The 27,047-nt window shown below is 52.7% G+C and overlaps 8 protein-coding genes across 8 annotated transcripts; 5 read left to right on the forward strand and 3 right to left on the reverse strand.

The window, feature by feature from the left end:
- Positions 1-968: 968 nt before the first annotated feature.
- On the forward strand, positions 969-1,460 carry TGAM01_v206354 (hypothetical protein; the record flags this gene model as incomplete). Its single annotated transcript, XM_018807080.1, has 1 exon — positions 969-1,460. The coding sequence occupies one exon, from the start codon at positions 969-971 to the stop codon at positions 1,458-1,460; it is 492 nt and encodes a 163-aa protein (XP_018659781.1).
- Positions 1,461-1,562: 102 nt separating this feature from the next.
- TGAM01_v206353 (hypothetical protein) lies at positions 1,563-2,292 on the reverse strand (the record flags this gene model as incomplete). The annotated part of the gene is made up of 2 exons (XM_018807081.1): positions 1,563-2,074; positions 2,160-2,292. The coding sequence occupies 2 exons, from the start codon at positions 2,290-2,292 to the stop codon at positions 1,563-1,565; spliced, it is 645 nt and encodes a 214-aa protein (XP_018659782.1).
- An 875-nt stretch (positions 2,293-3,167) lies between these two features.
- TGAM01_v206355 (hypothetical protein) lies at positions 3,168-4,714 on the forward strand (the record flags this gene model as incomplete). The annotated part of the gene is made up of 4 exons (XM_018807082.2): positions 3,168-3,294; positions 3,408-3,667; positions 3,757-3,835; positions 3,894-4,714. The coding sequence occupies 4 exons, from the start codon at positions 3,168-3,170 to the stop codon at positions 4,712-4,714; spliced, it is 1,287 nt and encodes a 428-aa protein (XP_018659783.2).
- Positions 4,715-6,972: 2,258 nt separating this feature from the next.
- Positions 6,973-7,836, forward strand: TGAM01_v206356 (hypothetical protein; the record flags this gene model as incomplete). The annotated part of the gene is made up of 1 exon (XM_018807083.2): positions 6,973-7,836. The coding sequence occupies one exon, from the start codon at positions 6,973-6,975 to the stop codon at positions 7,834-7,836; it is 864 nt and encodes a 287-aa protein (XP_018659784.1).
- Positions 7,837-9,624: 1,788 nt separating this feature from the next.
- Positions 9,625-12,804, forward strand: TGAM01_v206357 (phosphatidylinositol 4-kinase; the record flags this gene model as incomplete). The annotated part of the gene is made up of 4 exons (XM_018807084.2): positions 9,625-9,704; positions 9,863-10,049; positions 10,123-12,535; positions 12,596-12,804. 4 exons carry the CDS (start codon positions 9,625-9,627, stop codon positions 12,802-12,804), a joined length of 2,889 nt encoding a protein of 962 aa, XP_018659785.2.
- Positions 12,805-13,789: 985 nt separating this feature from the next.
- On the reverse strand, positions 13,790-18,720 carry TGAM01_v206358 (hypothetical protein; the record flags this gene model as incomplete). The annotated part of the gene is made up of 8 exons (XM_024549857.1): positions 13,790-15,840; positions 15,904-16,216; positions 16,286-16,614; positions 16,684-16,793; positions 16,850-16,909; positions 17,869-18,412; positions 18,511-18,574; positions 18,628-18,720. 8 exons carry the CDS (start codon positions 18,718-18,720, stop codon positions 13,790-13,792), a joined length of 3,564 nt encoding a protein of 1,187 aa, XP_024405421.1.
- Positions 18,721-19,373: 653 nt separating this feature from the next.
- TGAM01_v206359 (hypothetical protein) lies at positions 19,374-21,441 on the forward strand (the record flags this gene model as incomplete). The annotated part of the gene is made up of 2 exons (XM_018807087.1): positions 19,374-19,566; positions 19,631-21,441. The coding sequence occupies 2 exons, from the start codon at positions 19,374-19,376 to the stop codon at positions 21,439-21,441; spliced, it is 2,004 nt and encodes a 667-aa protein (XP_018659788.1).
- Positions 21,442-22,755: 1,314 nt separating this feature from the next.
- On the reverse strand, positions 22,756-24,435 carry TGAM01_v206360 (hypothetical protein; the record flags this gene model as incomplete). Its single annotated transcript, XM_024549858.1, has 2 exons — positions 22,756-22,994; positions 23,103-24,435. 2 exons carry the CDS (start codon positions 24,433-24,435, stop codon positions 22,756-22,758), a joined length of 1,572 nt encoding a protein of 523 aa, XP_024405422.1.
- Positions 24,436-27,047: the final 2,612 nt, after the last annotated feature.

Genomic DNA, 27,047 nt, shown 5'->3' on the forward strand with positions numbered 1-27,047 from the left:
ATATCGAGATGACGAGGGGCAGCGCCGGCCGTTCAAACTCTCAGACAGGTCGTGCTGCACCTTTGTCAAAGAAAGTCGAAAAACAAAAGTCGAAAAATATGCGTGCTTGAAGTATTATCGGTAGTCGTGCAAAAAGTAGCTGGCAGGCGCAAAGATGAAGAGTTTCGGATAAGCAGCTATTGGCGATGACGAAGAATATGAACAGCCCTGAGGATTCCAACCACAGCTTCTCAGAACGCTTCCTCTATTCTCTACTCGATTCAACAAAGACAAGAGCGCTCCCAACCGGCGGGCCTTTGCGGAATAGAAAGAAGAAGACGTCCCGCGTGAATGGAATGGCGGGTCTTAGCGAGCGTGAATGAAAGGCTAAGCTGCGCTTCGGCGGAGAGGAGGGGCGATAGTCTCCTGAACAGATACAATTTCACTGCCTGCTTCTGCGATCCTCTTCAGCAGAGAACAGGCGAATTCAAAGAAGCTGCGTTTCGGTTTCGCGGGCGCAGCAACCTCGCGAGGGCCGTTTCGAAGGGAGGGAGTGGCGTGACGGGATGTGAGGAAAGTCTCCAAACTTTTTGGCTGGAGTCGCGGCGCGCAGGCAATACAGAGAGAGAGACAGCCGGCTTGTTGTGGTAGCGGCGGTTCGATTGGCGCGACGACGTACCGCCATTGCCTAGCAACAAGGGGGGTCGGCGGGCTGATCCACCACTCAGCGGAGGGAATGCGGTAAAAACACAGCGGGCAGCCTGCTAAAGAGACAGCGCTCAGCCCGCTGTATATCGCTGCCACTGCGCTGCCAGCAGCCCGCCACTAGCGACGATTCGGTTATCGACAGCGGGGTCCCCACCCAAGCTGCAAGGCCCGGTTCCTCTAACCTCGAATCAAAGAAACCACATTTCACCAAAGCCTCACTTTGCAATCCCCTCCTCCTCCAAGCAGCCAATTGAAAACAGACAAACACAGAAGAATTAGCAATGGCTCAAAAAGCGAAAAAAGACCGCGCCAAATCCAACGCGGCCTCCCTCAACAACCTGCACATCGGATCCCTCGTCGTCCACGTGCTCTTCCTCCTCTCGCACTTTATCTTCCGCTCTCGATCTCTGCTCGTCTACGGCCTCGTCTCGGTCCCCAGCTTCATCTGCGAATATATCCTCGAGACGTCTGGCCGACCCAAGTACGATGCCGCAACCGGCGCCCTCAAGAGCTCGGGCGAAGACCTGGCAGCTGCCGGCTTGACGGAGTACATGTTTGATGTCATTTGGGTGACGTGGGGATCCCTCATCTCTGCGATACTGTTTGGCAAATGGGGCTGGATGCTGTATGCCGTGGTTCCTGCATACGGCGCCTATCTCGCCTACGGACTTTTGGGCATGGGCAAGAATGCACTCGCTTCGATGCAAGGTGGTGGCAGTGCCGACAACAACGCCGCGCCGCAAGGAAACCGTCGAGCACGGAGGACTGCTTAAGTAGCGGTATAGCGGTGGTCTGTCTGTCTATTTGTGGTGGTCTATGCAAAATCAACGTTACACAAAAAGCTTAGGAGCGGCCCCAGTGCGTAGTCTATCAATTCACTTCTCACTCCTTTGAGGGCGCTCCCCCGTCCAGCGCTCCAGCATATCATCGTCAACATTGCGGACCAACACATGGAAGTGCTCCAGCGTCCGCACACTTTGCAGCGCAACCCAGTTCTTAAACCACAGCACTTGCTGTTCTCCTCCGGCACCCAGCTTATCGACGAAATACGTCTTGACAAAATTTTCCACCTGGGCTCTGCTCTCAGTTGTCAGGTCCCCCGTCTCAGGATCAGTAGGAATCGCAGTGCGGGACCACACAACAATGTGCGTGATCTCCGGCGTCATGCCGTACGGCCAATCATTCAGCAGGGCCTTGAAGTCTGATGCGGCATCAAAAGGGACCTGCGATTCGGGTACGAACGGTGGCAGTCCCCAGGCTTTGGGCAGACGATTCTGCAGGATGTACTCTGTTATGGTGCCATATTGTGCTTTGGTCTCTGTGGTCCAGGCAATGTAGCGACGGAGATCTGAGGGCTTTCTTTTCAAAACACTGAGATTATTTGATTCTTTCCACACTGTTAGCCCTCTAATTGTTGATATACATGGATGTAGAATAGTAAAGTCTCCAATATAGAGCGCAAGGGCACTCACCGATAATGTGCCTCAGATCGTCCCAGTCATGCAGCTTATAATCCTCATCCGACTGCGAAAGGACCCATTTGTCAACCTCGGTCAAGGGAAACGGCGCGTCCGCAAGGGCCTGCAGCGAACCCTGATCCCCCATGGTTTCCAGATTGAGATACAATTCACGGCCTCAACTGATCGAAAAGCCACAAGCGGCGATGGGCTGAAATAGGCCTTGAGTCTGGCCCGACATGGGGTCAGATCCACGCCGAACTAGGTCAAGGTCGTCAGCGGCCTTTATCCATTCTAGCATCCCCCCAGCCCGCATTATGTAATTTCTGGCACCTCGCAATTTCGTACTCGTAACATGACACCCAATGTTAGAACAGGATCCCATTATCCAAAATTAAACCAGTTACCTCGCCATAAAGCTTTGCCTGTTAAGCCTCTTACTGAGACCACACGTAGTCATATTTCCGACAGACAAATGAAATGGCCCAAATCCATTAAGCCATTGGCGCCACAGAGTGATACTTGCACCCAGTAAAATTGAGATTAACGGCCAGCGATCCGGCCTTCTGAATCGGGAGGCGCTGCCCCCGGACCTGGGGCCTTTTTAGTGCTTGAGCCCATTTCGGAGCATTTTTGACCCTTAATATTAGACGTCACCCCAGATTTTCACGCGTTTAATCTGCCGCGGCTTCTTCCCCCAGTATCAAACTTGATCAGATGTGTCTTGCTTCTTAACATATGTTTTTCTTTCTGGTTCTATTTTGCTACTTCACTCTTTTGATATATTCCCTATACCCACACACACACACTCTCTCTCTCTCTCTTCTTTCCATCTACCTTTTCTTTCGTCTTTTCAAATCTCTTTATATACACCTGTCCAATAGGCCACCGCCTCCTTTTCACTTCTTAATTGTCAACTTTCTTTCGCTCTCTCGTATGACTTAACCAAACTAGGAACTTCGATTATCTCATTTGTAATACTATTATACCTGCCATGAGCCACATGCTCCGCTCACCGGCATCATGATCCTCGGTCCCATCTCTCTCATCGACTGCTTCGTCTTTTGCTTCTACCTCGCACCGCAGCTGCTTCATCAGGCTGGCTTCTTCCCCACGGCACTCGTCGTTTTGAAAGCCATTCCATTTCTATGTACGCAACATCCCTGCTCATAAATACATAGATGTATATGCATTTGCGTCTCTGGAAACAATATATTGGTGAAGAGATCCATCTAACAAAATTTGCGTTTCACTACTTTATAGTATTTACTCTACCGCTCCAATTTGTGTGGAATCGTTACTTCAGGAGCTATTCTTCTCACAAATCTTCTCACCTCAAAAACTCTACCATATTCGAGGATTTTGTCATCCGCTGCGTGCGATATGCATTTGCCACCATACCAGCAAACGTCGGGAGAGTCTTCTTCTCCAAGGACGTGGCACTCCCCTTTCTCAAGTGGCGCATGAAGAGACACGGAATCAAGGATTTTCCAGTGTATTGGAAAGAAGAAACTATTGGAGAGGTTTGTGTATCCCCTCTCCTCTCTCTTGCAAAGATTTTAATTGGGTTTGGACGCTGAGCTAATGATATTGTGTTACTTTCATTATGCAGGGAGACGCCAAAGTCAAAGGGATCTGGATTAAACAGAACTGCGATGTTGAGCCGGATATTGTCATCTACTACGCGCATGGTAAGACATGTTACACCACGCGAGTTGCCGCAGCGCTAACTCATGCAAACTATTTCAGGCGGCGGGTTCGCCATGGGCACCAGCTACTTTTACTTTGAGTTTCTTCTGGCATGGCATAGTCTACTGGTTGATGCTGGGTATCAAAATCCAGCCATCTTTGCTCTAGACTACAGTCTAGTTCCAGACGAGGTGTATCCTACCCAGATTCTCCAAACGCTACAGGGCTACAAGCATGTCTTGGAGGAGGTAGAGGATGCCTCCAAGGTGTGCGTTGCTGGCGATTCTGCCGGCGGTACACTCATCCTGAGCATGTTGCTCGAGGTCGGGATTCAGGTGCAGAATCAGCAGGCCAGAGGGGCCAAACTGGGGATGAGCAAACACGATTTGGAAGACATTCGACCAAAGTTTGCTATACCGCAGATGGCCATGTTGATCTCTCCTTGGATCACTCTGGCCTCGAGTCTCCACTTTCCGTCTCGCGTTGACTATTTGAATAGGGGCACTCTCTGGAAGTACGCACATCAGTATGCGGGGGATGCAATGATTCACGGCGGAGTGGCTTCGCCTGGGAGGTGCGACGATGTCAAGCTATGGAAAGCAGCCAGCCCCGAGCGTGGCTACTTTATCACATATGGCAGCGACGAGGTGCTGGCACCAGATATCGAGAGCTTTGTGGAGCGCCTAGGCGCAGGTAAGGTCGAAATCGAAGCTCGAAGGTTCGACGGTGGAATCCATGCATGGCCTGTAGCGTCGCTCTTTTTGTCAAGCACAAGGAGGAAGCGGCTCTATGGGCTGCAGACTATAGTGGGAGAGATTAGAAAGAGGTTCGATAAAGCTCCAGCAGGGAAGATGAGGCAGAGGAAGAGGCTGTCAGATTAGATCAAGTTCTACAATGTAATCATATAGAGATCAACAATGTGGAAAAGTCAGGAACCAGAGCGCCAAGGCTCGGCTTCGTCATTTTCCAGATCTAGCTCAGATTTCAAAGCTCACTATTGTTTATCATCGCACAGCCGAAGGGGGAGGGGTGAAAGAGAGGAAATCGACGTGCTTTGACGGAATGAACCAATGAAATGCTCAATGAAATGTTACTTACCTGTGAGGTGGTTCGTTGCGTGGTGTGGGTTTATGCATCATCTCCAGGCAGCTCCAGGCAGCTCAGTGCCCGTGAATGACTGGATATGTCTGCCTCAGATCCCGACGCATACCAGGCTGCGTAAAGTGCGTTAAGACAGGCTCAGGGAGACAGATTCGACTCTGGGCGGACACAAGGACGCTGGCATCCTGGCAGCGAGAGCAGAGAATGCGCGCATCCCTTGCATGCCAGGAGCAAGTATTTCCCGAAGTGCAGTTCCAAGCCCGAACCAAATTAGAAGAACGATGAACAATGTCGAAGTTGAAAGCGAGATGCAGGATTTGGTACCGTTAAAGCGGCTGCATGAGTATGAGTCGCGTCGGAGTAGTAGCACCTATTTCACGCAAAGAGCCGCATCCACGACCGATGTAACGACAGCGTTTTCCCCTGACGGCAGAGCATTCGTGCCGGCCCTGCTTCTAGTTGTGGTTCCAGCTCCGTCGAGGTGAAAGTCAGCCAAGCAAAGCACGCAAAAAGAGTCGCAATGCATATTTCGTGCCGGCCACATGGCTGCTCCCGCCAAATCGAATCGACCACGCATCCTCTTTTTTGCGAGGCTCTCCCACGACTATCCACCACAAGCATGGGTTCATAGCGGCACGCCCCCTCCCAGAGCCGGTCATCAACAAATGGAAATGGTGCTGCCACCAGCCACGGCTCCGGTCTTGTCCAAGGCAGTCGGTCCTCCGCCAGTAGCCCCAGAGCTAGGGCGGGCGCCAGTCGCTGTGTTGGTGCAACAGCCTCCCTCGCCTGTGGCCCCGAGCAGTTTGCGATGGACCGCCTCCTTCGTGGGTTTGTCACGCCCCCCTCTCGCTCCCCATTCTAGTGTAACTTGGGCATCGGCACTACGCCCAGTTGGCTGAAGCCGGCCTCAAATACCAAGGGCCTGAAATGCACATATAAACGGCCGGTCGTTCCCTAAGCTTCCGGGCCCTGGGTTTGCTGGCATCGCAGCAGAGGCCGACCCCTCCTCAGCTCAGACCCCAACCTTGACGCAGCCAGGCTTGGTCGACGAACCACACGCGGCATCGCAGCCACCCCATTTCCAGATTTGGCCCACGGTGAGCGCACGTCACCGAGCTGTCATGCGTGGCATCTTGTGCGCCGGTTCTGGAGTATCATATTATTAGGTGCCAACTTGCACAATCCGAGCTCTTGGCTGCCTCTTTCCCCCCTTTTTTCGCTTTCCTATTAGATCCTGCCCGCAACACCATCTTAGCGGTTTCGCGATTCGAACGCCAAAAGACCTGCTGGGTAGCATCCTCTGACCACCGCCCCGCACTCAGCTGGCTGGGGATCAAATCGAAAGGGCGTTTCTGAAGTGTTCTGAAAGAGAGGATAAGGTGCTCTGGGAATGTGAACAGCGTCTGTTGAGAAGATCGCTGGTAATAAGACTCTCTTTTCTCTTTTCCCACAATAGCTAGATGTTCTAGCTTTGAATAAAAGGGCCTCTTCATACCTACCTCCAGAACTAGCCTCGTCCAAATACCCACGCCGTCATCGCCAATTCGTTCCCCTGTCTGGATATTCAATACCAAGTGAGGGCATTCCAATTCCGGGATAAACTTCAAGAGAGCCGCGTGCAAAGGTGCAAGAGATCGACCGTCTATCCAAGCGCGGAGATCAGCCAGCCGTAAAAAATCCATCACCCATCGCTACCCTCTATAGCCTCCGACGATCTTGCGCCCAGGAGGATCGACAACGGTGCGTTTGTGCGAATTGGCTGCGTCAAAGGCAGGTGCAGCTTAGCGCCACCGAGAGGCTCGCCGTTGAAGAAGGGCCGCCGCAAGAGCCGCGGATTTGGCTAAAAAGGCTTGTGCAGGATTGAGGGTAAAAACGACAGAATCGAGTTCCCTGTCCACGGAAAATCGTGGTTGCAGCAGCCTGCAGCGGTCCATTGTTTTTTCTCGGGCCACTGATTTGCGGCCGCTGCCCTGGGAGCAGGTGCGTTTATGCACTAGGACAGCGCTAAAAGACGCAGTGCAGCAGCTTGAAAAAAAAAATGTCGGCCGAGGAGTCGTCGAATTACGCGCCACGGTCGCCGGACCTGTCGTCTTTTTACTCGGAAAGCCCCACCCAAGCCGCACCGCAACAGCTTCCAGCGCCTGCAAGCCACGGCCAGGCTGGATATAAAATACAGCCTTCTGCCAGCCGTTTTGCCGCCGTGCCGGGCAACGCAGAGTCCTTCTATACGCCCCCCAACTCATACGGCGCATACCACCAGGCCTTACACCAGCCGTATATTGTACCAAATTCGAATCATTCCTACGAGCCATTCTCCCCGCCAGCCGTCGGGCATCCAGAGCAAATCTCGGCTGTCTCTGGCTATCAAAACGCCGCCCCCCTCGCGCCGCAGCACGACTTCAAACCGCCGCTGCCCGAAGTCTCTCCTTATTCGTACGAGCCGTACCCGGGCCAAACTTCCTCTTCCTCTTCAGATATGCCGCCCAGAAAGGCCGCGGTGCCTCCGCCGCCTCCGCCGTTCATCGAACCGTCTCCCGTCAAGACAAAGTTTCCTACTGCTCGGATCAAGCGGATCATGCAGGCCGATGAGGAAGTAGGCAAGGTTGCTCAGCAGACACCTATTGCCGTGGGAAAGGCGTTGGAGCTGTTTATGGTCCAGCTGGTAACAAAGAGCGCGGACATTGCCAAGGACAAGGGCTCCAAAAGGGTTACCGCATCCATGTTGAAAAACGTGGTAGAGGCAGACGAGCAGTGGGACTTTTTGCGAGACATTGTCAGCCGCGTAGAGAATGAGAAGGAGGGCAGCAGGTCCAAAGGCAAAGGTGATAGTGAAACCGATGAAGAGATGGAGGAGCCGAAGAAGCGAGGTAGAGGCGGTGGGCGTCGGAAGAAAGTGCAGTAGGGGGAGGCGAGAAGCTTCCAGCTGCATACGGGCACATAGGATGATGAGTCGATGCGAAGAAGAAGACGGGATTTGACTGGCGTTCACTGGAGAGATATACCTTCAAGTCATTATATCGTACAAACGGCGTTAGGAAGGGCGGATTCATTTGAAGGACGGGATTGCTTCTAGATGGTTGCGTAGCTGTAAAGCACAGTCTATCTGGATGAGCGCGGTAACTTTACACTTGCACTTGTAAAAAAGGACTGGTTCTTCCTCTTTTCTTTATTGTGTACTACTAGGTAGCTTGAATTTTTACAATCGAAATGGCGCATGCATGTTGTATAACTCGAGATGACACGCCAACCTTTATATACTTGAGTCGATTGCAAATATGTGATGCTACCATACCTACTTTATACTGACACTTCTTCTCTATCCGTGTTGTATTTACTCTGCCCCTAATAACTTGGCTTGGCCTGTTACGTATGTGCTATGTGACATGTGATAGGAGCTTGCATGTTGTTTGGCCAAGATTGGGGCGAAACAGAGCTTGCCAAGATGCTCAGTCGGACATTGAATCTACTACTACGTACCACTTGATTGATTCTGCGACGCACAAAAACCCTAAGCCAAGAAACATGGAGGTGGATACACAGAGTCCAGATTCAGAGGCCGAGAATGAGCTGCACACGAGTTTTTCCCCGGTGTGTCTAGGCGACGTAAGTGTTCAATCCATGGTTTGCGCGTACAGGCAGGTTCATGTAAGCTTCAGGGGACTGTGCCAGAGTGCGTGCAGCAAAATCAGGTCAGCTACGGGGCACTTGCAGGCCTCCCGCCCGGTGCCTTGCGTCAGCGTTATAATCATTTAAAGTTGTTAAACATTTGTTTCCCTCCTGTACGGTTATAACGGAGTTGAAGTGAAGTGCGAGCCCGTGCAAGCACTGTTATGAGACTGGGAGAATTAAGCTGAGACTCCGGAAAATAGGTCAAGTGCCCCTTACTTCGGGTTCCGGCTTGGAGTCCTCCCATTGGTTTCAATTGTTTCTTAGCACTTTATTGCTGGTACTACGGAGTTAAAAACATTTTTGTAGCTCGAAACCCACCTTGGCTCTTTGCTGACCTGCACGCATATAAAACTCAGCTGCGGAGATTCGGTATTCCTGGCCCTGAACCACCTACCATCTCGGGCTTAAAACCGTCATACGGACAAGCCAGCAGTTGCTTGATAAAGATTGATCACATGTAGCATCAAAAAGCGTCTGCCTGTACGCGCTGTAGGCTGCACCATAGCCGCCCGCTGTAAGCTCCCTTGGACCCCTAATACGTGCTGCCCACAGGCCAATGGCCGCCAGAAACGTTAGGCACTAAGCGCGGTACCGAATTGGGTCGCTGTGGACAGGTCACTCACTCCACCCTCTTGGTTCCATCAAACCGTCTATCCCATCTCCATCTCCGCCTCGCCCGTCGACTAGAGACGCCGCCACAAGCTTCCGCTTCCTCCCTCCTTCGACCTTCTTCTGCCGAAGCTTCGCAGATCAATCCACTCCTTACTTGTGTCATTTTATTTTTATCCCTCTTTTTTCCTCTTCCCACGCTGTGCGCACCGCCAAAGAGAAAGAGAGCCAGCTCGCTTCTACCCATTTTGCATGTGCATCTGTCTCTAGATCCCCCGCTTCGAAAAGCCATGCGAGACCGGCTGAATCCTGCTACGCCTTCAGCCCTCATCTAAATGAGGCACCTCCGTCTTAATCGCAATCGCATCTCGCCTCACACCTCGCCGTCTGCGCAACTGCGTCGAATAGCCCAATGTCGTGGGATCTGCTGCAGCGATTCATCGAATCCGACGTCTTCAACGCGAATCCCTTCCTCTCAGTCTCCTACCTCTCGTGAGTGTTACCGCCCTTGGCATCTTCCTGCCAGCTTCTGCTTGGCTGCAATGGAGCATCGTCTAGGTCGAATGGCCTGCTGGGGAAGCTTGTTTATGCGCACAGCTGGTGCAAAAGATCGGTAGTAGCTAACTTATATGTCTTTTAACGCTTTGCAGCCGGTATGCCGACCATGTAGGCATTCACTATGTGCTGTGCACGAAGCTGCGACAGTTTCCCTACGAGGATATCGAATTCTTCCTGCCGCAGCTGTGCCACCTCATTATCAGCGTCGACAATGAGTCAATGGCGCTGGAGGAGTTTCTGCTGGACCTATGCGAAGAGTCTGTGACTGCCGCATTGTTGGTGCGTAGCTGAAGCCAATCATGATACTTGTCCCTGTATATACCTACCAGAACACTAATGCTCTCTGCTATAGACGTTTTGGCTCTTCCAGACATATCTACACGACTTGTCCTCCAACCCGCAATCGAATGCCTTTCAGACATGTCGTCGAGTCTATAACAAGGTACAACACATCGTGTTTGGCGTCGCAGACACCGTGCGGCACCACAAGATCAAAGAAAATGTCTTGCCCGTGACCGTCCTGTCCAGTTTTGTTCTTGCGAGCGTCGCTCTGCCAATGTTTCCGAGATGGGCTGGACCCCTCGCTGTCGCACAAGCTCGAAAGCCCCAGCCCATCACCGACGATAATTCAGATGGAAGCGAAACGCCCAAGCCAACGGCGAAAACACCCACAAGGGCGAATACTGTAGCCGCGCCAGGCTCGAAATCTCGGCGGACCAAAGACTCGAGGAATCCAAACGCATCCGACGACCGCTTGGCAATCGACACCCGCCTCTCTCGCCGAAATAACACCCATTCGCCATTGAATCCCAACTTTACAGCAAAAGAGTCGAAAAGGCCGTCTGCTCTGGAATTGAAGTCTTTGGAGGCGAGACTTAGTACCGCATCCCTACCTCTCCCGTCCCCGAGGGGTCCATCCCGACCAGCTACTCCTGTGTCTGCTAGACCCGCGGATGGTGTCCATCGAAGACATTCCCATCACTTCAAATCACCCACGGGCACGAGCAATCTGTCACCAGCCCAGAAGGCACGGCTCCTAAGGCAACACTATTTCAGGTCGCAAACCCAATTCCTATCGGCACTCGAAGTCATCTCCAACCGACTGGTTGCTGTACCGAAACCTGCCCGTATGAGTGCCCTGCGAGCCGAGTTGGCGCTGATTGGGAGAGATCTGCCCGCCGAGATCGATATCCCCATCATCTGCCCGCCGACCCTGATTGACGGGGCACCTGGAAAGAGTCGCCACCATCGAATTGTGCGACTTAATCCTGCCGAGGCCACGGTGTTGAACAGCGCTGAAAAGGTCCCATACTTGTTAATGATTGAAGTGCTAAGAGAAGACTTTTCGTTTGATCCCGAAACTCCAGATAATCAAAGGCTATTGACCGGGTTACTTAGTGGCGATGGGCCTTCAAAAAGGCTGTTTGACCTCTCCTCAGAGACCCCTAGAGTTGCTCAGGTCATTCACACTCCGGAACCAGTCATAGACAGCGTATTCGAACCGATTTCAGGCGATTTGGGAAGCTCGCCACTTTTGAAGCCGTATGACGACGTGCCGTCGCCAGTCACCTACCACCCGAAGCACTCTTCCGATCAGCGATTCTCCAGCGGAGCCACAACTGCGAGTACCACATTGGATGCAATGACACCGCGCACGTCGGACGGCCCTTTCTCATCTAGATCTCCTAGTCCTGGGTCTCGACGGAGAATGACGCTCAATATGGCTCGCGCCGACCAGCCAGATTTCTCAGCGCTGGCCACGCATATGAGAACGGCATCTCAGATGCTTGCTCAGCTTGAGGCGACGAGTGGCAAGCGACCAAAGCATGAGGTAGCAGCTATCAGAGCCAAAATTATTGCGAGCATGCAAAGCCTCGAGGAGCAAAGCTTTGATGCAGACGATCACGGTCCTACGTTTGACACCATCATCGCCAAAGCCAGCACTGCCAGTACCGTACAGGGCATAAACCCTGATCTAGATGAGGAAGAAGCGCCAATCGACCCCAACATCAACGCCAGCGCAGGCAGGGAAAGGATGGAAAACGATATCAAGACAGGAGGCGTGCAACGCCGTGGCGATCGCGACGACCCTAGTGCGGCTGTCTTTGGAGAAGCCTGGGAGGCCAAGAAGGAACGAATTCGAAAATCCTCTCCCTACGGATGGATGAAGAACTGGGATCTCATGAGTGTCATCGTGAAAACGGGCGCCGATTTGCGACAGGAGGCTTTCGCTTGCCAGCTCATCAGCGTCTGCCACAAGATTTGGGTGGACGCAAAGGTGGACGTCTGGGTGAAGCTGATGCGCATTCTCGTAACTGGAGAGTCATCTGGACTCATCGAAACAATAGCAAATGGCGTATCCCTCCACTCACTCAAGCGGAGTCTCACGCTTGCGTCGATCGAGGCTGGAAACAACCCCCGTCACCGAATAGCCACGCTCAAAGACCACTTTATCAAAGCATTTGGCCCGCCTGATAGCAAGCCTCACAGAGCTGGACTAGAAGCCTTCAAGCGCTCATTAGCGGCATACAGCATCATTTCTTACGTGCTGCAGCTGAAGGACAGACATAACGGAAACGTCTTGATAGACAGCGAAGGACACATCATCCACATCGACTTTGGATTCATGCTTTCCAACTCCCCCGGGTCAGTCGGCTTCGAGGCTGCGCCCTTCAAGCTCACAAACGAATATGTGGACGTCCTCGGAGGAGTTGGTTCAGAGGACTGGGAGGATTATAAGAAGTTGTGTAAACAAGCTTTTCAAGGTAAGGGGATTCACTTTCAACAAACGATGACAAAAATCGTTCTAACAGGATTATTCGTAGCTCTGCGACGGTCGGCAGATTCCATCATTGACTTGGTAGCCATCATGGGCAGGGATTCGAAAATGCCGTGCTTTGCTGTGGGCGTGACTCATGCGACAACGTCCCTCCGGCAGCGCTTCCAGCTGCATCTGAGTGCCGACGAAGCAGAGAATTTCGTGGAGACGGACTTGATTGCGAAGTCGGTTGGCAGTTATTATACACGACTGTGAGTATTGAATCCTTTTTTTCTCTCCACAATGTGCAGCGATATAGCGAGGAGGGGATCGAGAAATGATGAAAGCTAATATGTACAACTAGCTATGATACCTTCCAATATCGCACACAGGGTATATACTAAGCGAAGTTGTTGCCGATGTTGCCCCTTTCTCGGGGGAGGGATGATCAGGCTAATGAGGGGAAAGGGGGGGGGGGGGTGTCAAGGTAGGGATGTTCAACATTTAAGGAGGGGTTACTTTATATACACATATACTCTATATACATATATGCGCGGGATGAAGATGATGCTCTCTTCTCCCTGGAAGCGCAACTTGGAATATACTTGGCTACATTTTTGTTTTCGAGATACTCTAGCTACATACACACACATATACACAAAAACATATATATCTCCAGCACATGGGTATGTATGCCGTTGGCATTGATGGGAAGCGAAAAATAAAAACAAAATAACAAGCCTCTTGAAAAACAGGATGATTAACAGCAATATGAATAAAGAACGAAGCAACGTGAATAACAGGAAGTATAGCAAATATTATGTCACATCCTCTCGTTACAATGTGTACACGGCTACTGTAAGCAATGTCAAATGCAAATAGTTATACTGTTAATTGTATACACACACACATATATATGTACATACTACATGCTTGATCCATACAAGTACAAGACCGCCCTTTAGCTCCTAGCTTTATACGGAGTGATGATCCCTTTTTGTCCCCTTTTGTTTCTTGCTTTTCGGTAATGCCAGTCATCATAATCAAGTCCAATCAAGTGTCTTCCACAGTCGTCTTTGCTTATATCGGCTCTGACTCTCTCCGTCGAGCGTCCCTTTCTGTTAATCCGCATTGAGTATATCGGCTCAGGCTACTGTCGCAGAGTGGCGAGGGTTATTGCGCCGCAGTACCTGCCCGTCAATAACCTGATTATGATGAAGTCTTTTTACTCGGCATACGACTTGAGTTTTCGAGAAGGCGTCTAACCCCATCGTCCACCCTCTCTCTCAGCCTCCAACCTTCGCATGCGTTCTTCGCTGTCTCCATCAACAACATCGTTCCGCCGGCTGCGTCGCCCCTTGCGGCCGCCATCATCGGCATCGTCCCGACTGCGCTTTGAGCCCGCCAAGCCTGCGAGGCCAGCCATGCGCTGTGCTTCTTTCAGCAAACGCTCACGGTTTCGTGCTTCCCGTTCTAGAGTATGCGCATCTTTCTGCGGCGCTGAGGCGGCCCCCGTGCTGCGAGAGCCTCCTTTGATGTCGAATCCACGCGGGCCCGTAGGCGGATCAAATCCCTTATCGCCGCCACTTGTGGCGGCAGCACCATCAAAGGAGTGCTTCCTACTGCTGCTGCCGTGTCTGCTGCTGTACTCTCGATCCCGATCGCGGTCGCGGTCCCGATCACGGTCGCGGCCTCGTTCGCGATCTCGGTCTCGGTATCGATCCTTGCGGTCCTTTTCTTTCCGACTACTGCCGCTATCCTTGTCACGCTCTCTCTCTTTATCGTACCGTCTAGAGGAGTGCTCATAATCTCCTCGGTCACGGTGGGAAGAGCGATGATTCGATCTCTGGCGGTCGTCCTCTTCTTCCGCTCGGTATTTGTCTTTGCGCCGTTCATGGTCTCGATCTTTGTCCTTGTCTTTACGACTGCGATAGCTTGAGCGTTTGCCATCATCTGGGGAGCCCGACCTTGACCTTTCAGCTGCTTTGTCATCCTTGGACCGCTGAGACGGCTGGTCATCGTCATCGTCGTAGTAATGTCTTCTACTGCTCCGGTGTTTCTTCCGGCGATAAGAGTCATCCTTATCATCTGCGTCTACAGACTCGGAACGTTGCCGCCGTTGCCGTCTGTGGGAGCTCCGATGGCCACGGCTGCGGCTCGGACTGCGGCTGCTGCGATCTATACTTCGGCTTCTACTAGTAGCTCTGGAGCCTGAATGCTCCGGCTCTTTGCCGCGATCGCGATCTACTCGGTCTCTGTTGTCTCGTTCTCTCTCTTGCGCGTTATGGGACTCTTCAGACACCACTCCTCTTTCACGCTTATCGTGATCCTTGGACCGCTCCTTGCTGCGGTCACGATGGGCATCACGATCTCGCACTTTGTCAAGATTAGGAGTACTACTTCTAGAGCCTGGCTGAGTAGCTGGATTCGATGGCGGCGGCGCCTGTGGTGGCTGTGATGCAATAGCAGCAGGTTTTTGTACTGGCAAACCACTATCTTCAATCTGGAAACCCCTGGCTCGCAGATTCAGCAGACTAGTATTAGGAAGGCCTTGACGCATAGCTTTAGGGCCCTTAGGGGCGTTGATTGGTGCATCTGGGGCTGTCAGAATGGAGCGGATGGCAGCTACGCCATTTCGATTCTGCACACTAGATCCATCTGCTTGAGCCATGGTCGTTGGGCGCGGTGCGCCTCCAGAAGAAGACGCTTCATTGCCTATGTTTTCATGAGACGTAGACTCAAAAGTATCCTGTTTGGAGTCATCAACGCTACCACCCCCGTCGGCTTCCAACGTCTTAGCTTCGCTTGCACCTTCGTTGGCATTCTCGTCGGGGTGAGTACCCGCCGCCATGGATGTTGCTTGCTGCCCAAGGTCACCCTGGCTCTGGAAGTCGGCTGCCGCTTGTCCTTGGTTGTACTGGGAATAGTGGCCTTGGTCATGATAGTTTGTCATGGCCCCGCCATACTGGTTGTATCCCCCTCGACCATAGCCCCCATAGAATCCGCGACCGCGGCCACGGCCACGGCCGTAGTTGTTGCGACGATAGTCATTGAATTGGCCATAATTACCTTGATTGTAGCCTGTCTGGATTCCTGAGTTAAAATTGCCAAAGTCACCAGTGCCCATGCCTTGGCCATTTTGATTGTAATTATTTTGGTCGAAATTCCATGATTGTGCACTGTTCCAGTTATCATTGGAGCCTTGTCCAAATCCCCCTTCAAAGCCCCCCATGCCGTTCATGCCCATGCCTTGAAAGCCTCCGTTCATGTACATGTTCTGCATCATCGGGTCCATGCTCATCCCCGGCATGCCTATTGCATATTTAGTCACTGAATCAAGATTATTAAACATGACCAAGAGGCAGGAAAACTTACCCATCATAGGAAACCCACCAAATGAGTTTGATCCCATTCCATTTTGCATAGCCATCATCATTTGCATCTGGTTGAAGTCGCCGCCCCCTGGAAACATCATATTTTGCTGAAATCCACCATTCGCGGTATCGTTGAATTGCTCTTGGCCATCGCCAGCTTGTTCAACGTTCTCGTCGCCTCCTTCAGCAGCATCTTGCTCTTGATTATTCGCTGCGTCATCGCCTTCGACAATCGAATCTTTGGCTTCTTGAGCCTCAATAACGTCGGTTTGTTCCTTTGGCGGTTCTTCCGCGCCGTTTAATGCCACTTCCTGCTATTAGTATCGCAGTGAATTAGCGTATCGTTCGCAAAATCCATCGTTTATTATGGGTCCAACTCATACCAGCTTGTCCTCTTCATGGCCAGAAGCCGGCTCATCAGCGCTCTGCGGCACCACATCTTCGACTGGCACATCTCCACTAGCGTCTGCCGGTTTCTCTGCCGTCTCTGCTGCGGGAGCGCCCACGTCGGGCAGCGATGGCTTCGGCGCATCAACCGGTGTGATGGGTGTGGTATCGTTGGATTCTTTGGTTCGGGACGCCTCTCTCTTCTTCTCCACCGTGCGTAAGAATACTCTAATGGTAGTTCGCAAAGACTTGTTCGGGCTACAATCTGCGGCAGATAACGGAGAGTGTTCACAAACGGGGCACGACTGAGGGAGATTCGAATGGCCTATGAAACAATTAGAGCTGGCTCGACAGGGGGCTTCCAGCGATGCCAAAGCCGATAGAATGAACGCACATGTTTCGCAGATGGCTTGTTCGCAGCATGGCAGCCTGAGGGCGTTGACTGCCAGTTTGCTGCAGTTGGCGCATCGCAGTTTGTGTGGGATATCGTCGGGAGCCAACGAGCTGTCACCAGTCAGTATCCTCCATCACAATGAGGATGAGATCGAGAAAGAGCATACTTGATCAGCTCAGCCTGGGCCTCTGTAATGGACGTAGCCATGTTGCCTACGGCAGCAGGTCTATCTGCGTTGAATGCCCACCATGAGGCTTTGCGTAGTAGAAAAGTCCGAGGACTTTGGTTTCTCGGTGCACAACGAAGGAACAAGCAGAGCAGGCCACGTCACCGGCGTGACCTCAATGAGCCGTGGCACCAAGAATCACAACGCTCCGAGTGGCAGGTACAGTCGCAAACCAGCAATCTCCCAACCCCTTATCATGAAAAGTCTGGTGAAGGTCTGAGACTGTGAGGAGTTTGACGCGCTTCGAAAAAAAGAAGTGGATCTGACAGCGGACGGTGGCCACGACAAGCCAGCCGCTAGCGACGATCAGAACGTCACGTGCCCGACTGCTACACTTAGAAGCACAGAGATGCTGACTGCAAAGTAAAGTAGATGCATGGATATGGCGACTTAAAAGTGGTGGTCCATGCTTTGTCTTGCTGCTCGGGCGAAGATACTGCCAGATAGAAAGTGCTCGGTCCCGGAAGAGGGCGGTGACTAGCTGATTGCAGCCTAAAAGCGTAGCCTCGGCGGGATAAGCTGATCTTGGGATCCAAGAGCGTAGCCTTGCATGGGCTCTACTCTACTGATGACGAATCACCTCGATGAGATTGGTAGGCGGTAGGCCCAAGTTTGTATCGATTACGGCCTCGCATAAACGATGCTATGTATATATGTAGATCTTATCATAGACGGCAATCTCGTAGCACTAGGCGGGCACATCATTCATTCATCACAACAACAACCAGGCAAGCGTTAGCGAGGTACTATTGTAGCAAGAACTAGACGTCTAAAATAAATAAACGATATGGCGCACTGAGCTAAAACACATAAAGGACTCCCGAAACGCAAGACTCTGACTCCCGAATGGCATGCCATAACAAATCCGACCTCATCTTATGGTAGCGCAGCAGCGTTGGCACTAGCAAAGCGACAGCAACAGCAGCAACATCAAACAGCCCCTCATCTAACAGGCACACCCGTCCTTTGCACCTGCATCCCTTGGTCCTGATAGATTTACTCTCTGCTCCTCTCCGGCCCTGTTGGCCGTGCCTGCTGCGCCAGAACCTCTGGTGCTCTTCAGGGATGTCTCGGGAATCGCATTTGCAATGGCTGTGAAGACTTCGGTGACGTTGTGGCCGGTCTTGGCACTCGTTTCGAAAAATAGCAGGCCTTCCTCTTCAGCATATGACTGAGCTTCTTCTGTCGGCACCTTGCGGGCATCGCCACCGTCTTCGCCGTCGCCTTCTTCGCTTGTGCTCTGCGATTCGCCAGCCAAATCTAGCTTGTTTCCCACCAGCGCGATTACGATTCCGGGCGAGGCTTGTCGCTGGAGCTCAGCGACCCAGTGTCTGGCCTTAACGAGCGATGTAGGCTTGGTGATGTCGTAGACGACAAGGGCAGCTTGGGCATTTCGATAGTACATGGGGGCCAGAGACGCAAACCGCTCTTGGCCGGCCGTATCCCAGATTTCAAACTTGATAGTCCGGGTGGGGAGGTTGCATTTTTGCGTCAGAAACGCCGCTGTCATTCATTTCATCCAGAACTTAGCTCTACTGTCGGCCGCAATGGATGGGATGGGGCGGGAGCGCTGGCGGGAGCGCCGGGGACAAATGGCTTACCACCAATAGTCGGCTCTTTGTTTTCCTGGAAGTCGTTGTTGACGAATCGCAAGACCAGAGATGACTGCGGGCACAAGTCAATAAAGCTGTCTACCATGAACATGAAGCAGCCAAAACACAGTGCAGAGGAGGATTGGCGACCTTTCCGACTGCGGCCTCGCCGAGGAGCACCAGCTTGACGCTGCTGCTGGGCTTGGGAGCTTCCGCCATCTTTTCCGGCTCGTTTCGAGGTTGTACCGCCCGAGGGTTCGGCGCTGTAAGGGAGGAGATGGATGTGAAGCCAAAGCAGCCGGCTTGGAGAAGAAGAGGACAAATTGCTCAAGCACAGGCGCCGGCGTGGGTGAATGCTGCTGCCTCTGAGAGTTGTGTGTACAGGCTGCTATGCGCGAGGATGGTTCCAGCAGGCGAGTTCGTGGTGGGTACCGGTTGCATTGGAGCAGCGAAAGAGAGGCGCAATGATGACGAGGTCTGCGAGCGAACCAGCTCACCAGCCACACTGAGGCCGGGGGGCTAAAGTGAAAGCTGCCTACCAGGTTCAGGGTACTCTAGCCGGCATGGAAATTCCACGATAAGATAGGGTACTGGGTACTTTAGGCAATGTAACTGTCAGAAGCGTTTTCGGCGGGACCCTGCCAGTCGTAGTTCGGCCAAAAGTTACGCCTAATTCCGACAGCTCCCCGCCAAACTTTTTGGGCTTGATCTGCCGGCAGAAAAAAAAAGTTCGGCGTCGTCTTAGTTTCTGCTGCAGGTGCGGATCCCTGTCTGAAGACTGAAGCATTTTTTTCCCATACATATCTGTTTCACCAGCGTCTGTTTCCAGCTTCTCAATTCTACGAGAACTGAAAGTTGATTCAGTCTTCAATATGGCTGGGCCGATAGCCGAAAGAGCGGCTTCAAAAAGCAAGCCGTCCAATCCCAATAAGCGAAAACTACTCGACGACAGCGACTCGGACTCAGATGATGCGGGAGCAGCAATTGGAGGTTCTAGCTTCAAGGTGAACGAGGAGTATGCGCGCCGTTTCGAACACAACAAGAAACGAGAGGAAAAACACAGACGTACGTTCGAATTAGGCCCCTGATATTCCCAACATGAAATTCTCAACTCTCTAACATATACCAGTTGAGGAAAAGCTCAAGAGAGAGGGCGAGGATGAGGATTCTTCTTCTTCCGACGAGGATGAAGATGAAGATGGTTTCCTTGCAACAGAAGACCTCGACGCGCAAATCTCTGCTACACTACAGGCCATTCGGAACAAAGATCCCCGCGTCTACGACAAGGACATCACGTTCTATGCCCCAGACGACGAAAACGCCGATGCTACAGACAAGGAGAAGAAACAGAAGCCGGTTTTCCTGCGCGATTACCAACGAGAGAAGATTTTGAGGGGAGATGTTGGCGCCTCAGACGACGAAGAGGACGCTCCGAAAACATACCAGCAAGAGCAAGACGCAATCAAAAAGTCATTGCTCTCCGAAATCGACGCTGTAAAGGATGAAGAAGACTCGGACTCAGACGAGGACGACGATGGATTCATGAAACGAAAAGCGCCAGCACAGACGGATAAAAACGGCTTACACCCATCAAGAGCAAAGGCTGTAAAGCTTTCAGAGGTGGATGTAGAGAAGGCAGACAGAGATCCAGAAACATTCTTGTCAAACTTTATGGCGGCGAGAGCGTGGGTGACTGACGAAGGTTCTAGATGGGAGGCCTTTGAGTCAGATGATGGAGAAGAGGATAACCGAGCAGATGAGTTCGAAGAGGCCTACAATCTGCGATTCGAAAACCCCGAAAAGAGCAACGAAGTCTTGAAATCATATGCCAGAGACTTTGCGGCTGCCAGATCAGTCCGACGAGAGGAGAAGACGGGAAGAAAACGCCAGCGAGAGCTCGAGCGCGAAAAGAAGGAGGAGGAGAAGGCGCAGCGCCGCGAAGACAAGGCCCGGTTACGAAACCTGAAGCTAGAAGAGACGGAGAAGAAGCTTCGCAAGATTAAGCAAGCCGCTGGAGCCTTTGGCAAGGAGCTGACAGACGAACAATGGATAAAGTTCCTCGATGACGCGTGGGAGAATGACAAGTGGGAGGACGAGATGAACAAGTGGTTCGATGAGGACTACTACGCAATCAAAGAAGCAAACGTCGCCTCAGACGACGATGATGAGATGGATGTCGATGAAGAGGACAGCAAGAAGAGCAAAAAGAAGAAGCCCAAGAAACCCACGTGGGATGATGATATTGACATCAAGGACCTCATCCCCGACTTCGAGGACGACGCCGCAAAGCCAACCATCGCATTAACAGATGATGAGGCTCAAGACGATGAGGAAGAGGATGAAGAACCATCCGCCAAGAAGGTGAAATCATCAGACCACAAGAAAGCCCGCCAAGAGACCCAAAAGAAGGCCCGTCAAGAGCGCTCCAAGCTCGAGGCCCTCGTCGATGCCAAAATGAACCTCACAGACCACGACATCCTCAAGAGTAACAACAACGACGACGACATCGTTACAGGCGGCTTCCGCTACCGCGAGACCTCACCGCAGTCCTTTGGCATGACGGCGCGCGACATCCTGCTCGCCCCGTCAGACAAGGTGCTCAACGAGTACGCCGGCCTCAAGAAGCTCGCCACGTTCCGTGACGCCGAGAAGAAGCGCAAGGACAAGAAGCACCTGGGCAAAAAGGCCCGTCTGCGCCAGTGGCGTCGGGACGTGTTTGGCGGGGAGTTTGAGCACACGGGCCCGACGTACGGGTTTGAGCGGGTGGTTGCGAGTACCGAGGAGGGCGATGTGGGGGATGCGAGAGTTCAGAAGAGGGCGTTGAAGAAGAAGGATAAGTCAAAGACCAAGGACGGCGAGGAGGCGAGCAATATCATTGGCGATGTGGACGGGACGAGGAAGAAGCGGAAGAGGTCAAAGGGGAAGAAGGCGGCTGAGTAGAGAGCGTGTACTTGTGTAAAAAAAAAGGGGGGGGAGCCTTTTATTTCTTCCGAGTTGTTCCTGTTATAATAGTATCATATCTAGACGGGTTTAGATTTTTATTGGGTTTGCATGATAATACCACATATGCAACCTGAATTATCTACAAGTCCATCTTGCAGTCTCCTTTTGCCGGTGTTTTCAAGGTATCTTGTCATCTTGTATACAACCACATCATTGCTGATATGCTAGCACCTTTGCAATCTGAAGGGTGTCTTCTTTTCCCAAGTTTTTCAAAAACATTGACATATCAAATATCATAAGTCACTTTTACAAGTATCACACATACACACATATACACCACGTCATAAAGAATCTTGTACGAGTAAATAATCATATCCTATGAGAATAAACGTTAAGCATTTACATGAATACACTCTCAAAAACAAGTATCATCCAACTCCTCGTTCCCGGTCTGTCTGTCTGTCTTTATCTTAATCTCTCTCCTGTTTCACTGTCTCCCTGTATGTCTTTATACTCCTGATTCCCCCAGTGCATCTTCCGCAAAACAAGAAACAAACAAGCAAGAGAAGAAAAAAAAACTCCGCTCCTGATCAGTCATGTATTAGAGCGAGCATTAATTCTCAGGAGATAGTAAACAGTCGTCGCTCTTGCATCTATTCTTTCGCCCTCTCTGTCTCTCTCCCCGACTCTCTCGCCCTTTCTGGAAATCAGAACACAAAAAAGATCAACTCAAACAAAACAAATACACTCTCCTCCGATCAGTCCGGATGAAGAAAAAAAAAAGCAAATACGCGATGAGGAAAACCCTTCTCTTGTCAAACAAGGGAGATTGAAGCAAAGAGAAAAAAATGCAAAATGCAAAAAACCAACGCAGCGTATCATAAAAGGTGTATCAACTTGTAGTTTCCAGGGTGTTTTTTGCTCTAAGGTGCTGATGCTTGTCTCGTTGGGAACGGAAAAAAAAAATGTCCCGTCTTTCGCAAATGTATACCGAGGGATGTTGAGAAAAAAAAAGGGGCATGGCCAATAATTCAGATATGATGTGTTTTCTCCCGAGCAAAATTATGCCTTATTAACGCAAATAAAAAGTAGAGGATAAAAAAGCACGAAGCAATGGCCCTCGCTGGTTCAAATGCAAGCCTTGTGTATTTTCTCCAGACAGGGTATCATAATCGTGGCAGGGTCATCTGAGTCTTATGTAACAAATCATTTCGAAAATGAGTATCCAACGCTAGAAGGAGTTTGTTTTTAGGTATCGAGATAAAAATTAGGGAAGAGGTAGAGTCTGAGCTATAGCGCCAGTTCAGATTCCTAAATTCGACTGTGGCTGGCACTCGTTCGGCTCCTCTCGTCATCTTCCTCAATCACGTCGCTCAGCCGAGTCGGGTGGTGGTGCCGTGGCACCGTCTCCCATCCAGCATTTCCATAGCCCTGGCCGGAATAGTCCTGGGGGTTTGAATAGGCGCCGGTCCACTGGCCTTGAGGGGCCGAGGTTGATGATGGCATGTTCTGGCCGCTGGGGTTGGTGGTGGCCGGGGTGTCGTAGTCTTCTGGATCCAAATCAGAACCTGTGTACGTGGAGGGCGGCACAGCGAAGGGGATCTTGTGGCCGTCCCCGTCGAGGATGAAGTTCCCCTGCGCATCGATAAGGTACTCACCTTCGCTGTAACCGCCCTCGGAGCCAGCGCCTGTGCGACGGCTCGGATCTTCCTGATGGCCAGATTGGTATTGTCCTTGTCCGGAACCGCTACTTCCTGGCGCAGATTGGCCTCGGCCCGGAGTGCCCTGCTCGATGGAGTACGTCGGTCTCTGGTAGTCAGATTGATAGCTTGCCTGCTCCCTGGTGCTGCTGTGCCTGCTTGGGCCGCCGCCCTGAGTCATTGGTACTACCTGAACGCCTCCAACAACCGTAGGATGTCCTGACTGAAGAGATAGAGTCCTATCGCGCTCTTCCTGCTCACGACGCCCCAGTTCTTCCCATGCCCGACGGGCTTCTTCTTTCGAGATGGAGAGTTCCTTTCTCATCTCCACGAGTTGCTTCTGAGTCTTGGATACTCCACGCTCATGATCGACAGCTTCACGGATCGCCTGTTCACGCTCTCTCCTCTCTTTTTCGAGGGCCGCCTCCAACATGGCATTCACCTCGTGTGCGCGCTCCAACTCTGATCTGGTTTCAAAGAACCACCTCTGAAACTTTCGTTCGGAGCTGGCCCGCAGGCGCTGAAGTTCAACTACCGCATGGAACAGATTGGCGCCCGCTGCCGACAAATCGGTAACCTGTCGCGCCAGCTGCTGACTCATTGGGTCGCGATTGATGTCATCCTTGTTTTGTTCCAGCTTGCGAATCCAGTAGCTCGTCAATCCCTCCCAGTGAGCAGACAGTGTTTCCCACCGCTCAAACGCATGGGGAAACGAATTGCGCGGCTTGGTAGGATCATTTGTGTCGCCGGGAAGTGCTCCAGAAGGAGGGTGCTGCGATGGTAAGTTTCCAGCGGGGAAAGCCTGGGGAGGAGTATGCTGTTGTTGGGCGTTGGACATTGGGACGGGGCGGTGCTGCTGCTGTGGAGGTAGCTGTTGAGCTGGTAAATGCTGGCCGGATGTGGTTGTGCCGCGCGGTTGCTGTGACGGGTCCATGGCAGCTCGACCCATGTGTGAATGGTTAGTAGATTGCTGAGCCTCGGCAGTGATGCCTTGGCCAGCGGCAACGCCAGCAGCGCGCCGTTCTTCAGAGCGGCGCTCAGTCTCCTGCTGCACTCGCGCCTCCTGTTCGGCGCGGCTCTTCTTCAATGCCTGCTGCTCAATTTCGGCCCTCTGCTGAGCTTCAGCTCTCTGGCGCGCTTCTCTCGCTGCGCGTTCCTGCATGATCATCCTAGGACCCCTAATTCCTGAAGGAGAGCTTGTAGGCGCGGGAGCAGCAGCCGGCATGCGGCCAGGACCAAGGGCGGCGCCATTGGACGCGGCAGGAAGGCTGCCGGTCATTAGATCAGACATGCTTGCGGACTCTTCAATCTCGTCGGGGGTGAAGGAGTGAGGCTGGCGGAGAGCTTCTTCAAGGGTAAAGAGGATTGCGCTATGAGTATGCTTGGAAATGCGAGGAGCCTTGAGCAAGTCTCTTGGATGCGCAGCGACCTTGCTGGAAGCAGGAGGATTCTGTGCTTCAGCCGAACCAGAGGGTGCGCGCTGCGATCCCGAAGTCTGACGTCGCTGGTGGCTATCCCCGTGTTCTTCGTCAAACAGAGACAATCCAAGCCCAGTAATGGACGATTCGGAGTCCTGCGAGATGGATACGATGCTCGGGTAGAAGCCCGCCGAAGCAGCGGCGATGTGGACTCGGCGCTCCGGCTGAGGTTTCGGCGCAGAATCAAATTTCGGCGTGCGGCGAAGAGACTTGTGCTGCGAAGACGGAGTGGAGAGCCTGCTGGGCGGCTCCTGGGCTGTGGGCGGCAGCGGGTGCTGCTGGCGTTGCGGTGGTGAATGCGTGTTCTCGTGGGTCGCGTAACGGTCGTTAGAAACGGAGGGCAGTCGTTGAGACAAGTCTGCGGCGCCACCAGAGGAGGGGAGGGAAGACAAGTTGGCCGAGGCTGATCACCGCCAGCGAATTGGCGGTGATGGTAGGGAGCGAGGCGAAGGCCAGAGGAGCTCGCGGTCGTCGGCAGATGCCACTCTAGGGCAAGTTTAGGTTGTAGGTGGGCGAGTTAATTACGATTAGGTGCTGCTAGATGATATCCAGCATAGGCAGCGAACGGACTGGCCCTAGACGCGAGAGACTTGGGCGAAGGCAGGAATTGCAAAGTCGCGGTGATCCAGGCTCGGGCTGGGTGGTGCGGTGATTTGCGCCAGAAGAAAAAAGGACGCTGAATTGCAGAGCACGGACGGCAGGCCAGGATATCGAGGCAGAGCTGATCGACTCCAGGGTGCGAGCTGGCGGTAAGGAGGAGCCGGACAGGAATATGCACGCAGGTGAGTCGTGCAGTAAGAGGCGGCAGAAGACCCAATTGCCCGCAGAACGCTGGGAGAAGCTTGGCTCAGCTCGACGGCGCAGAGACAAAGGCGCAAAAGAGCCAGGGCGGTGATGTCAAAAAAAAGTGGTGGCAGGGGGGAAAAGGCTGGAAAATGGGGGGCTGGAGTGCGCAAGCGCGGCGCCGTAGGTGGTCTCCGCGCAAAGGAAGGCCTGGGATCAGTAGCAGTTATAGTGGTTGGCCAAAAGACAGGGGGGAGGACGGCTGATGGCTGATAAGATGATAGTAGCTAATGAACGGACGGCTGAACGAATGGCTCGTGTGTAGATATATAGGTAGGCAGAGTGCTGAACACAGAGCAGAAGACGGCCTCTTTTTGTTCAGGCCTGTTCAGGCTCTGCGTGTCTCGTCTCGTCTTCAGGGAGTCACAGGCTGGATGCCTCCCGCTGCGCTGGCGTCGTCGACGCAGACCCGGGACGCTGCTGGCCCAAGCCGTGGCAGACGGCCTCGCCTTGGCCTGCCCTGCCGCGTGCCAGACGAGCAGAGAATGGATGAGAAAAAGGGACAGAAGGGGACAGAAAGGGACAGAAAGGGGTGGCAGAATTGGGTCGTGTCGTGTCGTGTCGAGCGAGGCGCCGAGAGTCGTGCTCTTTCAAGTCTTTTTTTCTCTCTTGCGCTCTCCCAACTTCTCCACGAGGTCACAGAAGCGGCCAGCAAAGCTCAGGCGGTGGAGCTTCGGGCTGCATATTCGAGGCCCAATGCTGACCTCTAAAGCGCCCGGCACGGAGCCCTCTCAGGGGGGATTTCGACAAGCAGCAGCAGAGACTCCTGGTAAGGAGGTGGCAGCGGTTATGGAGGTAAGATGCGAGATGCAAGATGCGAGGAACCAGAGCAGCGTCCCAAGCAAGCACTTTGGCCTCGCACTTGTAGTTGCGGCCCCCAGCTGACGGCGTACCCAGCAGGTCTCGTGGCCAGCCCAGGTACCTGCATCGCGGGCGCCGGGGCTATAGCGGCTGCAGGTATCCTCTCAGCCACGAGGACCTGTCTGCAACTCCAGCTGAGACAGAGGCTAGGGCGCAGTAGCAGATGGAAAGGCGTTCGAAAAGAGGAACGGAGCTAGCTCCACCGGCCAACGGACCTGCTAAGCTCATATCGCTGCTAGCACCAGTTGGCAGAAGCTGAACTGGGCCGGGGAGAGCGATGCGAATCGCTAAGATGGGATCTGGGAGGGGGGAGAGCCGGGGCCATCCCTGGCGGACGCTGTTAGTCGAAGCGCCTTGACTCGGTAATACATACGACGATTGCTTGGGCTGGAAACTGGAAGCACGCTGTACTGTAGGTGAGCCGGTGGTGGTGGTGATGGATGCCAAACGGAACGAAAAAAAGAAACATGTATGACTGCAGCAGATGATCGATCGCCCAAGGCAGACTGGCCCTCCAGCGTTGAGACTTTGACACGGACAGATAAGTTGTCAAAGTGCCAGCGAATCCCGCCATCCCGCCAAACGAGGCTGATCAACCTTGCCTTTGGTACCTTACGCCACGTCGCAAGTGCGCCACGTTTCTGGCTGTACGACAGGAGTACCTGTGCAGACGCTTTGTGATGCTGTGAATGACAAGTATCGGAGAGGTTTCCTCCAAACG

This window comes from Trichoderma gamsii, assembly GCF_001481775.2.
Source record: "Trichoderma gamsii strain T6085 chromosome Unknown Scaffold_21.2, whole genome shotgun sequence".
Taxonomy (NCBI): domain Eukaryota; kingdom Fungi; phylum Ascomycota; class Sordariomycetes; order Hypocreales; family Hypocreaceae; genus Trichoderma; species Trichoderma gamsii.